At 42.9% G+C, this 14,150-nt stretch overlaps 1 protein-coding gene across 1 annotated transcript in view; it reads left to right on the plus strand.

Annotated features, from left to right (window-relative positions):
- The window catches only part of LOC141084551 (cyclic GMP-AMP synthase-like), a 29,260-nt gene extending 21,314 nt beyond the window's left edge, over positions 1-7,946 (plus strand). The window contains exon 5 of the mRNA XM_073569331.1: positions 7,235-7,946. Within this exon, the coding sequence (XP_073425432.1) occupies positions 7,235-7,580 (346 nt within the window). The 3' untranslated portion in view covers positions 7,581-7,946. The remainder of the gene's footprint in view (positions 1-7,234) is intronic.
- Positions 7,947-14,150: the final 6,204 nt, after the last annotated feature.

Here is a 14,150-nt window from a genome sequence, read left to right on the forward strand (position 1 = left end):
CTAAATGGACAAATATGGGGTGTTGTCACATTCTAGAGAAACTGCATGATAAATCATACAGTCCATATTTTCACCTATTACCCCTTGTGAAAATAAAAAATCTTGCGTAAAACATTTTAATTGTAAAAAATGTGTATTTTTTCCTTACAGACCAATGGTATGAAAGTCTGTGGATGTAGTTTGTAAAATGGGTTTACTTTTAAGGCTTTGCTAATTTAACATCGCACTCATGCTAATGTAACATGGCACTCATATTTGGGTATACTAATAGAAAATAAACTGAACATGACTCAACAGTGTGAGGCAGCAGCAAAAAAGGGAAAATGTAATTCTAGGATGTATTAACAGACGCATACAGTCTAGATCAAGTAAAGTCATTATTGCCCTCTACTCCTCTCTGGTCAGACCTCATCTGGAATACTGTGTCCAGTTTTGGGCACCACATTTTAAAAAAGACATCAACAAACTGGAGCAAGTTCAGAAAAGAGCGACCAGGATGGTGATCGGTCTGCCAACCAAGTCCTATGAGGAACGGTTACATGATTTGGGAATGTTTAGCTTCCAAAAAAGAAGACTGAGAGGAGACTTAATAGCGGTCTACAAATATCTCAAGGGCTGTCACATTGTAGAAGGATCATCTTTATTCTCATTTGCACAAGGAAAGACTAGAAGCAATGGGATGAAACTGAATGGGAGGAGACACAGATTAGATATTAGAAAAAACTTTTTGACAGTTAGGGCGATCAATGAGTGGAACAGGCTGCCACGAGAGGTGGTGAGTTCTCCTCCCATGGAAGTCTTCAAACAGAGGCTGGACAGACATCTGTCTGGGATGATTTAGTGAATCCTGCTTTGAGCAGGGGGTTGGACCAGATGGCCCAGGAGTTCCTTTCCAACTCTACCATTCTATGATTCATAAACCATTCCAGCAATATCTGCATTCCAAAATGACACTCCCTCGTTTTTGAGCATTGTAGTGTGCCCAGCCAATGGTTTCTGACCATATGTTGAGGATTTGCATACAGGATAAATTGCTTTTCAATTTGTGGGTTCCGTTTTCTTCTATTACCTCCTGTGAAAGTAGAAATTTATGGGCTTAAACATCCCCTTTTCTCCTTTCCTCTGTCCCTGAAATCTGCTGCCTCAGAGTAACCCTTGACTCTGCCCTGTCCTTCAAAACGCACATCCAAGCTCTCGCCACCTCCTGTCACCTCCAGCTCAAAAATTTTTCCAGAATCTGTCCTTTCCTCAACCCTCACTCTACCAAAATGCTTGTGCATGCCCTAATCATCTCCCGCCTCGACTACTGAAACATCCTCCTCTGTGGCCTTCCTTCTAACACTCTCACACCCCTCCAGTCCGTCCTTAACTCTGCTGCCTGTCTAATTAATCTCTCTTCGCCACTTTCCTGCTTCCCCTCTTTGCAAATCTCTTCACTGGATCCCAATTTCCCAGCATATCCAGTTTAAACTACTAACACTGACCTACAAAGCCATCCATAACTTTTCTCCTCCATATATTTCCAAACTAATCTCACAATATCTTCCTTAACGTAATCTCCAGTCCTCCCAAGACCTCTTTCTCTCCTCCACGCTTATTCGCTTCTCACTCGATCGCCTTTAAGATTGGTCCCGAATATCCCCCATCCTCTGTAATTCTATGCCCCAACACGTCCGGTTATCCACCACATTTGGATCCTTCAGACGGAACCTGAAAACCCATCTGTTCAAAAAAGCTTACAACCTGTAATGACTACGCGGCCACCTCAACACCATCGGAGCTACTGAAACCCCCTATCTACTGTCTCCTTCCCATAATTATGTAGAATGTAAGCCCACAAGGGCAGGGTCCTCTTCCCGCTGTACCAGTCTGACATTGTTAGTTTGTTTACTGTAAGTGATATTTGTATTTTGATGTAACCCCGTCTCATGTACAGCACCATGGAATCAATGGTGCTATATAAATAAATAATAATTTTAGTGGTAAAAACGTAAACTATGTTTTTTTTTCTGCTGTTGAGGCACCTCAGGGGCTCTTCATATGTAACATGGAGTCTACAATCTACTCCAGCTAAACTTGTGTAATGTGATGCAGACCGGTAGTCATGACCAAGCTGCTCTTCTGTTTCGCTCTGGCACTATATAGACAAATGGTGTCCCAGTGTGCTGTAGGGTAAGGGGTGCATCACATTCACTTGTAGGCCACAGGCCTCAGCTGTCTCCAGATTTCTGTCCTCAGGAGCCACCACACATAATTCAGGGGACACCAAGTTCTTTACGACAGGCAAACACTTCTTAGTCAGTTCTAGTTCATCAGTTGGTGACATGTGGGATAGGGCACAGCAATTCACATTTCTTCCTTCCTTAGTACAGTTTTTTTCAACCACGCCTCCATTCATCCTGGACTACCCCTAAGCCCACTGACTCAGTCAGCCTCTGGGATTTCCTGTTCACATCAGCAGTGCACCTGTGACCGGCCAATCACCTTAAGTCTATGCGGGTCCCTGTGTATCTTTTACTGTACGCCAGAGGACATGATGTGCCAAGCAGCCTCTATGCTGGACCTTGAGCTCCAGATGTAACATGAACATCTGCTCGGGATAACAGTAAGGTCTCCCACTGCCTGGAATATGTAGCACATGCTGCCCCTAGCAGCCTACTGTACCTGAACTTGACCTGAACACTGCACTTCTCTAACCACAACTAACTGTCACACTAACAGGAAGTGCCCCCGCTTTTTATGAACACTAGTTCCCTCCCATTGGGCTAGTTCTACCATTAGCTATTTCCTAACTTATATACTAACCCTATTGTTCCTGTATTATATCCTATACTGCTGCTAAACCACTTACTATACAAACTGTACTTATGCTATCCTAAGCTGATCCTACGCTTATCCTGCACTATACACTACTCACATTATACAGTACATTAACACTTTGCATGACTCACCTGCTGTACATTACCACAATACTGTCACGCACAGTGTGGGAAGACTAAGTGCAACACAAGGGGAAGAGGGGAAGGAAGTCCAAATGCTAGGGAAAGGGGGAGTGGAGACCCCTAGGCAGATCTAATAGCAAGCTGCCTCCCCTACTGCCCATTAGCAGCCTACTGTACCTGAACTTGACGTGAACACTGCACTTATCTAACAACACCTAACTATCACACTACCAGGAAGTGCCAAGGAGAAGAGGGGAAGGAAGTTCAAATGCTATCGAAAGGGGGAGTGGAGACCCCTAGGCAGATCTAATAGCACGCTGCCTCCCCTACTGCCCATTAGCAGCCTACTGTACCTGAACTTAACCTGAACACTGCACTTATCTAACAACACCTAACTATCACACTACCAGGAAGTGCCCCGCTATTTATCAACACTAGTTTCCATCGATTGGGCTGGGACCTAAGCCCTGTATATCCCTAGAGCTAGGACCTGAATAGGGCAACTCACTGAAGCAGACTGAGTGTCTATAAACACACAGGTCCATGTGTGCCAATTAGAGCCAGAGGGAGGTTGCCACTGGGTCCAAAAGTCAGAAGGATTAAGAAAGCATCTGCAATGCCAAGCGCAGAGACCTTCTGCAGCTAGATGCAGAGCGACTGTTTGTAGCATCTGACATACCTGTAGGGAAGGTGACCTGACGGACGGACTAGTCAGAGTGAAGAAGGAAAGGTTTGCACAGTGTGGGTAGGTGTCAGGTATTACAGTGGGAAACAGCTAGGAAAGTGTAGTGGACGTGCAATACCGGGGTTGGACATTAGATGGCAGGGAGGAGTGTGAGCAAAGGACTTGACAGCATCTTAGGGCTTTAGAAACCGTTGGTCATGGGGAGCGTGGTTGGAGTGACAGTTTCAAGGAACCGGGTGAGCTATAAATTCTGAGGGAGGGTTCCAGAAAGTTCCAGTTCCCAGGGGGAGCTCAGGTGACAGGAAGACTGCGACAGTCTGTGCGCTCTGAGGAGAATCCGACCAGGGGGACTGAGGAGAGAGAACGTCAGGGGGGTGGTCCTGACAGGAAGGTACCGCAGAAGAGACGACGTGGCAGTGGGTGCAAGATACCGTATTTAACACGACGACTGACCAGTGGAAGCGCTGTTGGTTTACGGGCCTAGGGCGGCCACAGTGACGGACCTGTCAGGAACGTCAAACACTGAAGGAGGGACGGTACGTACAAATACGTCCCTGGTGACAGTGTGAAAACGGCTCTGAAAACGAAGGGCCGACAAGTGAAGAGAAGTGCGGTGTGTTGCGGAGGCCGTTAGGTGGACGGCAAGTAAAGAAATAAACTTGGACCTGTTGTACCCAGTACCTGCCTCCATCTTGTCTCTGTGTCATCTCTGCGCAGTATAAACGAGGGATCACCCCCCCAGCTCGGCCCACCACCGACTCTACATACCGATGACAAATATATTACTTAAGACATAAGTCAAATATCACTCTCTTCTGAGTCCTGCCCTGTGTTCAAGTAGTAGTTTTTGACCAAATGTGTACTGATGTACTTAAAAGAAATAGTACAACAAGTTTTAGCTTTCATTTTATCATTTTACCCTTATAAAAATAAAACAAATTGGGTCTAAAGCAACATTTTATTAAAAAAAACACTCAGGTGCAGAGCTGCTGGTGTGGAACAGGTGCATAGCCGCAGGTGCGGAACAGGTGCATAGCCGCAGCTGTGGAACAGGTGCAGAGCAGCAGGTGCGGTCAAGCATAGGAAACTGCAGATGAGGTCAAGCATAGGAAACCGCAGGTGCAGTCATACAGGAAATAGCAGACGCGGTCAGGCAGGAAGCCACAGATGCGGTCAGGCATTGGACAATATCAAGGACAATACACTTTGGACATACAGGATAGAGTACACACTAGACTGATACAAGGAGCGGTACAATCAGGACAGACAGGACCAGATTCACACAAGGTACTTATAAAGAAGTAGTAAGTGTACACAAAGATCACTAACATTTTACAGAGACAACAGAATAGAGATAGGTGCTGGTTCAGATACTGCAGGTTTAAGGAGTAGGAACAGGGACAGACACAACAGGGTAGGGAAAAATTCAGACTTGGATACAAAGAGGAAAGGGATAGGTCCTAATACAGACAAGGACAGAATAAGGAAACAGGCTTGGGTACACATCCCACAGGATGGCAAGAATTGAAACAAGCAAGATTTGAGACAGGACAGGACCTGGCAACTTAGTAGTTGCACACAGACTGAAATAGAATTTGCTCAGGCCTCTTCCCATTGGTGGAGATGCCTTAAGAACAAAGTTCCTCTTAGCAATTGGCTGTGGACACACTAACAATGCGTGCACTGTCTCTTTAAGAATCAGGAAGGGCAGGTGCGGCCGCCCTAAGCATGCAGCCAGGTAGTATGCAAACAGCAAAAAGAGGACACGGGGCTTACAGCATACAGCAAGCAGAGGACAGAACTCACCACATGGCCTGGAATGGTGAGTCAGTCCGTGTGCCTCCATGGTGGAGGATGGAAAGCCATGTGGTGATACTGGCATGGATGTTACACATATCTCTATTTGTAGTGCAAATGGGTATTTTCTCAATCTTCTCTGGTGGGCATGAACTTTCACCCCTTTCTCCCAGACACTGCCAATAACAGCACAGCAGCTTCTCTAGCAATCTGCACCCCCCCCATCCACTTGAAATACTATGAAGAAACGTTCAGTTGGTCTGCAAAGCAGAGATTTTGCATAGTTCACTTCAGAAATGTGAAGAGCTCTGGAACACAGCAATACAGAATCAGGGGAGCTCAGGGATATTTTTTACAAGGTTTTTAACTCAAGTTGACTAAGTGACAGGTCCTCTTTAACTCAATTGTTTTCTTGATACTTGGAAAAGATTTAATTTATAGCTTTGAATTTTAATCCTTTACCATGCTATAAATTATAATTAAAAAGCTTAGCAAATGAAAGTATCATGCGCTTCTAAACCTATACATATGGAAAAGACTCTAGCAATGCTACTCCTTTGGGAGCGATGTGAGATATCAGAGGAACCGTTTCTATTTAAAAGTCCTGCTGATTTATTTCAGTCCTTATAAACCACATTACAGGAAAACTTAAGTACAGCCCTTGTCCAGCACAAAGTGAAACATAAATCAAAAGTCCATACAATAGTGCTAGTTTGCCTGCTTGGGTTAGAGTCCAGCGTCTTAATCCATTAGCAAAGCTACACACAATCCAGGAGGTCTACACAGCCCATTCACAGACCATGTGTGAGATAACCAGGTCACATTTTACAATATAAAAAACTCACAGCGGTGTAGATATGGTGAGCAGCCATCCCGCCTTAACTCTTCAGCAGCTCACAGTAAGACCTGGCACTATCCTGGCCGATTAATCCCGCTTGGTACAATGTGTACTAGAGCATTACTCCAAGTTTTATATCACAGAGGACCTCCATCTTTGTTATACATATCTCCTATCCACTATGTGACCGGTAGCTGCCTTACAAGACTTAAACACTACTTATGTCAGGAAGCTGAATGACACAAATAATATTCACCCAATAGGTGGCGCTAGAGTTTGCATAGCATCCAACATAGACACTATTAGAATTACTCTCTTTATAGCAGGGGGGACCTCAGGCCCCCAGGCCATTTACGGCCCTCGATGACCTTTTATCCGGCCCCCAGGCAGATTCTCAGCGACCGCAGTGCTTTGGCAGGGAGCTGTATTTTGATTGCCACCAGCTCATTAATTTCTTCTTGCTCTGTAAGCACACACGCAGTGTTCACTACTGAAGGGCATGCAATGAAAGATTACGTCCTGACACCAGTGCCAGAGTCAGGATATGGGCGGTGTTTGTACGGCCCGCGAAGGATGGTATAAATATCCAGATGGCCCCACCACTGCTTTATAGGATCACACTGAAAAGACAAAAGAACAAATGAAAAAATGTATAGATTCTTGCATAGCCACAACTATCAGCAAAATGTGTGTCCCCACCATTGCAATTTCCTACCTCATTTAAGGTGGTGTGTTTTATCCATGTTTAGCTGTTCACATTGTAGAGACCCTGTAGTTCTGATAAACTAAATTTAAATGTCACCTTTAGGACAATACTTTTGACTGCTTAGGGCAAAGTTTGGTGTCTTTGGAATGTGGTAGAAAAACTATATTCTCATAACACAATGTAAAGATATGGCATTTAGATTTCTATTATATCCAAAGTTGGATATAGAATTATTTAATAATGGTTACATTTTTGTTTATTCACAGAAAGCAGTGTCTCAAATTGTTAAAGTACCTACTGGAACTCCTGAAAACAAAAGGAGAGCAAAGAAAAATGAATCCGTTCTGCTCATACCATGCCAAGACTGCACTACTGCATTTCTGTGCGAAACATCCAAAAGATGAAGACTGGAAATTTAAGGATTTGGAATTACATTTTAATAAATATGTTGATTTTTTCCTGGACTGTCTTAGTAGGTACACCCTGTACCACTTTTTTATACCTTCTCATAATCTTTTCAGTGAAGAATTTGTAGACAAATCAAACTGTGACTATCTTTACGAGGAAATAAGATACCAAAAAACAAATAACTACCCTATTTTTTATGAATAGAGCCTATTTTTTAATTTATATTTTTGCGCATCTCCAAACTGCAAATGATAGGCCACGTATAATATGACTTTAAAAGTAAGTTGCTAACCCTGCTGTTTCTATATTGCAGAAATACAGACTAATTTAGAAAGTATTCATGACATATGAAGTAAAGAAACTGACATAAGTGATAAAAACAATTTTATATTTTTACTAAGTGATACATTGCATTGCACTAGCGTTTGTAATTTTTCTGAAAAATATTTTTTTTTATGAAACCAGAGTAGAAAACAAGGTATTAAATGGTGAGTGATGTAAGAGGATAGAGGTGCAGGCCATACTGGATGTCACTAACCCTTTGTAATAGAGTTGAGCGACTTTGGTCGGATTGGGTTTCTTGAAACAAAATTTGTTTCAGATGAAACTGGTCCGACTAGGGCAAAAAAAAGTCGGAGTTTCGTCCGAAACCCGACCCCAATGCAAGTCAATGGGGAATAAAAGTCGGCATTGAGTGGATGAATGTCATCTGCTCAATGCCGACTTTTATTTCCCATTGACTTGCATTGGGGTCGGGTTTCGGACGAAACTCCGACTTTTTTTGCCCTAGTCGGACCAGTTTCATCTGAAACAAATTTTGTTTCATGAAACCCGATCCGACCAAAGTCGCTCAACTCTACTTTGTAATATATATCGAGCATAAACTGGCTCGGGAACAAAAAAACAGGTAATGCAAAAAAGAGTGAAAGGCCAAACTCCCCACTATCAGAGTTAATGTTGTTTCATGTCACATGTGGGACCCGCAAAAAAACTGCTGCCCAGCAAGAAGAAATGAAAATACTTTGTACAAGCAGCAGGAACATACACTTATAAAACTGATAATCTTTATTTCAGATTCATTAAAAAATGTTCTGTTGCTTCATGTGTGCATCTCTGACGTGTTTCCGATGCTATCAACCACCCTTAGTCATAAAGATAATAGCAATGTTACTCACCTGTCCCAGAACAAGCGCTGCTCCTAGTCCCTTTTCCTCTAGCCAACTTAATTTATAGTAGTCCGTGCTCTGTTTCTTAGGTAACCCCGAGAACTCCTCTGGCCTTTTAAGGCTAGGTTTGGTAGAAGCCAGTTGCTTAGGTCTTAAGTAGCATTTTCTCGGTTCCATTATATTTGTCCAGAGTTTGCTGCTTCTTCCATTGGCTTTGCTCTAGCCAAGTGTCTGTCATCTCCTCAGCTTCTTCTGATCTCTTTGTTACAGTAAGATTTATTTTCAGGCTCAGTCCAGTTTACTTTGTATGGTCCATACCAACCTTTAAGCAAGTTACCAACTTCTCGCAGTTGTTCTGTCTTCTGTTTACACTTAATCTCTGAAAGCAAGGTAGCGTATCCCTTCAACCATGTCTCCAGTTTTGCTATACTCCTGTGATTGTGGGATTGCAATTGCACCCCTGTGATCAACCATAGAAGACTGAATTAATCTCTCTGTTACATTGCTGTTATTAACTATTGCATTGTTAACTAAAGTTACTTCTTGATTAGTCCTGTGTTTAATTATTACCTTGCCCACAGATACCAGATTTGATTCTTTGACTAAATTCATCCCTGATGGAAGATATGCTTCCTATGGCTTTGCTTCATCTATGTTAGCTGCTTTGCTTGCTTGTCTTCTCTCTGCTGCAAAAGTTCTCCCTGATACATGTGTCCTTTGAAAAGGCCCACTCTGTTGATATAATGCCTCTAATGTTCATTCTACACACCCAGACCAACAGCTGAGAGAATCTACCACACTAGATGGTAGGGGGTGGGCTGGGGCAGGAGGACATTTAACTCTGGGCTGGTCTTTCTGTGTTAAGGGCTGAAATGTCTGGATGTGGTATGCAGTGCTGTGGAAATCCATACTTACCCTAAGCAAACTCGGCAGTCCCATCATGTTGGTTTCTGGTAGCTGCGTAAGAGTGATGGGTTGTTCTGCTACGTTCCTTCTTTTGAAGACAATAATCGTGCTATGTGTACAGTGTCATGAGGTTTTATGTGTAATGTGAATAGTGATGTATCTTTTATATTGTATGAAGGTAATGTACACTGTATATGTGAGTAGTGCAGGGTAAGCACAGGATTAGACTTGGGATAGTATAAGTACTGTTCATATAGTTAACTGGCTTAGCAATGGCATACTGTAGAATACAAGATAATAGGACAGTAGGTTTAGTACATAGGACAGGACATAGTTAACGGACAGAACCTAGTGCAGTGGGTGGGGACCAGTGTTAGCAAAAAGGAAGCACTTCCTAGTAGTGACAGGGGATAGGGATGTACCGTGAGAAGGTTAAATTCAAGAACAGTGGGCTGCTAGGGCCAGCATGTACCTGTCGTTCAAAGCAGTGGGAAGCCCTACTGGAATCCCGAGTAGACGCCTCTGTCGTGTCTGGAGCCCAAGGTCTAGCAATGGGGCTGTTGGGTACATTGTGTCCTCTGGCATATAGTGGTAGATGGACAGGGATCCGTGTAGATGGAAAGTGGTGGATCCCTGGTGCACTGCTGAAGTGGACAGGAACTTCCTGAGATTGACCGAGTCAGTGGGCTTAGGGATAGCCCAGGACAAACGAGTGTTTAGATGCATTATACTAAGGAAGTGGGAAATATGGAGTGCTGAGTCTTATCCCAGATGTTATACTCTAATGAACTTGAACAGACCAGCAAATGTTTGCTTATTGTAATGAACTTGATGTCTTCTGAGTTGCGTTAAATGGCTACTGAGGATGGAGGCCTGGAGACAACAGAGGCCTGTGGCCTAAAATTGAGTGTGATGCACCCCGCACCTGACAGCATGCTGGGAATGGATCACTGTTTTCCTGTAAAGTGCCAGATCATAAGCAGACAACAGCTTGGTCATGACTACCGCTCTTGGCAACTGTACATCTGCACTGCAAAGCAAAGGAAATACTGATTCCCATCTGACTTCCTGTTCCTGCTCTATGCTGACACTGGGTTCTCCATAGCTTGTTTAGGCTTGTTTGGAGGTATATACAGTATACATACTTGGTTCTGTTTGTATGTATGTGCTTGTGTACACCTGTGTATTTAAAAATTTCCGTATGCATGTGTTTGTCAGTATGCATAACACCTGTCAGTAATTATGTATATAAGCCTACCTATATGTGTGCTATGCAAGTCGGACTAAAAGTGCATATGTGAAGCTTCTTATATGTGTTTGTGTAAGCATATACAGAGGATACAGAAAGATTTCAGACCCCTTTACATTTTTCACTCTTTGTTTCATTGCAGCCATTTGGAAAATGCAAAAAATTTCATTTTTGTTCTTATTAATGTACACTCTGCACCCCATCTTGACTGAATAGAAACAAAAATGTAGACATTTTTGCAAATGTATTAAAAAAGAAAAACTGAAATATCACATGGTCATAAGTTTTCAGACCCTTTGCTCAGTATTGAGCGGAAGCACCCTTTTGAGCTAATACAGCCATGAGTCTTCTTGGGAGTGATGCAACAAGTTTTACACACCTGAATTTGGGGATCCTCTGACATTCTTCCTTGCAGATCCTCTCCAGTCCCATCAGATTGGATGGTGAATGTTGGTGGACAGCCATTTTCAGGTCTCCCCAGAGACGCTCAATTGGGTTTAGGTCAGGGCTCTGGCTGGGCCAGTCAAGAATGCTCAAAGAGTTTTTATGAAGCCATTCCTTTGTTATTTTAGCTGTGTGCTTAGGGTCATTGTCTTTTTGGAAGGTGAACTTCAGCCAAGTCTGAGGTCCAGAGCACTCTGGAAGAGGTTTTAATCCAGGATATCTCTGAACTTGGCCACATTCATGTTTCCATCAACGGCAACCAATCGTCCTGTCCCTGCTGTCATGATCCAGACGGGGTTTTGAGTCCTGTTTTCCCTTTTCCCCGGTCTGGTAATGTCAAGGGTTAACCTTGCTCAGCCGCAGTCTGGGTTCAGGTTGGCTATTTATTGCCGCTGCTTCCAGCAGACAGTGTCGTTTATAGTCTTTTGACTAGTGCTGCTGTAAGTCGACTCTGATTGCTCTGATTGTCCAGCTGTGTTTGTTGTGTGGACCCATGTTCCTGTTCCCGTTTTGATTCAGTGTTCCCCTTTAGGGTATTGACCTCCTGGCTATGACTTGGCTTGTATCTGGACCTGCTTCTGTTTCTTGTCCTTTTAGCTTATCCTTTCCTGACCGCTACTGACCTTCTTGGCTTGCCTCTGACCCTGTGTTTGCTCATTCCATTTGGTACTGCGTTACAGTATGTTGCTTGAATCGGACTGTTTTGGTTACTTTGCTGCCACCTTTGGTAGCCTGGCTGCTGCACTGCAAGCCTGCTCTGTCTAGTTGCAGTCCTGCTTCCACTCTATTGCCATCTAGTGGAGCCTGCACCTATCTGCATTGCAGCAGCCTGACACCTGCAGCTGGAAAACACCTCCATAGCATGATGCTGCCACCACCATGTTTCACAGTTGGGATTGTATTGGGCAGGTGATGGGCAGTGCCTGGTTTTCTCCACACATACTGCTTAGAATTATCACCAAAAAGGTCTATCTTCATCTCATCAGGCCAAAGAATATTATTTCTCATAGTCTGGTAGTCCTTCATGTGTTTTTGAGCAAACTCTATGCAGGCCTTTATATGTCTTGCACTGAGAAGAGGCTTTTGTCAGACCACTCTGCCATAAAAGCCCAACTGGTGGAGGGCTGCAGTGATAGTTGACTTTGTGGAACTTTCTCCCATCTCCCTACTGCATCTCTGGAGCTCAGCCACAGTGATGTTGGGGTTCTTCTTTACCTCTCTCACCAAGGCTCTTCTCCCATGATTGCTCAGTTTGGCTGGATGGCCAGGTCTAGGAAGACTTCTGGTGGTCCCAAACTTCTTCCATTTAAAGATTACGGAAGCCACTGTGCTCTTAGGAACCTTAAGTACTACAGAAATTCTTTTGTAACCTTGGCCAGATCTGTGCCTTGCCACAATTCTGTCTCTGAGTTCCTTGGCCAGTTCCTTTGATCTCATGATTCTCATTTGGTCTGACATGAACTGTGAGCTGTGAGGTCTTATACAGACAGGTGTGTGCCTTTGCAAATCAAGTCCTATCAGTTTAATTAAACATAGCTGGACTCCAATGAAGGAGTAGAATCATCTCAAAGATGATCACAAGGAAATGGACAGCATGTGACTTAAATATGAGTGTCTGAGCAGTGGCGTACCTACAAAGTTATGGGCCCCAGTGCGAACTTTCAAATGAGCCCCCCCATGCCAAAATACACGCACATCTCCGCTCCGCACACCTTGTACACGCGCGGTTCTGCTCACCTCATATGCAAACCAATGTATTATCCGGCACTCAAGTTTTATTGCTGATCAAATTCATTTTATTTCAATTTCATAATCCAAAGAAAATGTGTAACGTTTTGGTCTTCATTGACCTTCATCAGACTAAGATAAGTAAACAAAATATTCATATCAAAGTCAGATTTAAATAAAGTACATTCAAATGATGCATATAAAAAATTGAAATATTTAACAAAGACTATATAACATTTCCAGACATTTTTACATTAATGTACATTCAAAATAATAATGCACAGAATATCATAACAAAGGCTGTTATGTGGCAAGTCACATACCAATAGATACAAATGTGATATTATGTTCACATGACCAAACAAAGATCCTACTATGCTCAGATGTTTTGAAATTTTGAAAAAACGGGGTATAATAAAAGTAATCATCACTAAATTAGTTTAGCCTGAAAAAAAAGGGGGGGACAAAGGTTTGCTTACCGAATTATGTGAATAGAAAATGGTTCACAAAACAAATATGGGGAAATCAGTAAGCAAAAAAACCACCTTGTAAGCACTGGTGAGCGGTTGTACTAACAGGTTCCAAATATATTATGCATGAAAAAATCTTACCCCAATTATCATAGAAAAGGTCCCGGTGGTAGCTCTGGAGAAATGGTGTGAAACTGCTAGTGGAAATGCGCCCTAAGGGACCAGTGAGTGTGTGCGCTCTTTTCTAGTGTCATATCCGGAAATGAGGGGCCGGTAGTTGCATGCAACGTCAGAGGAGTGCAAGTGGAACGCATAGTACCGCTGATCGGAAGTGCGTCACTCAGGCTGCTCAGGAACGAAAGTGCTCAGTGAAGCACTCATGTGGAACACAAACAGGAAGAAGATGGTGCAGGATAAAATAAATAATACGAGAGGGCCCATTGTTGAAATATAATGCACTGGTGAATATCAAAACTAAAAAAGGAGATCATGGCGAGACATAAAAAATATCAAAAAAAGTGTTAAATTGAATAAAATGATACAATGGTATTTCATATTAATGCAAAGTATGCCGCCCCTAAAGGACTTATAAGACATAGAACGGGACACTAATTGACATATTAAAAACTCATAGATCATATATGCATATGTGTATAAACATACACAACGTGAATATATACAAAATATACTCCCCTAAAAGGACCTATATATAACCTCTCTGTAGAAATTTGTCTTCCATCTCGTGAACCCTTTCTAAACAGATTTTAGAATCACTGACTATCCTGCATACTCTCGCAAACTGAGAAAGTGG

Source organism: Dendrobates tinctorius, unplaced genomic scaffold (assembly GCF_039654945.1).
Source record: "Dendrobates tinctorius isolate UK_male_01 unplaced genomic scaffold, ASM3965494v1 ptg000024l, whole genome shotgun sequence".
Lineage (NCBI taxonomy): Eukaryota > Metazoa > Chordata > Amphibia > Anura > Dendrobatidae > Dendrobates > Dendrobates tinctorius.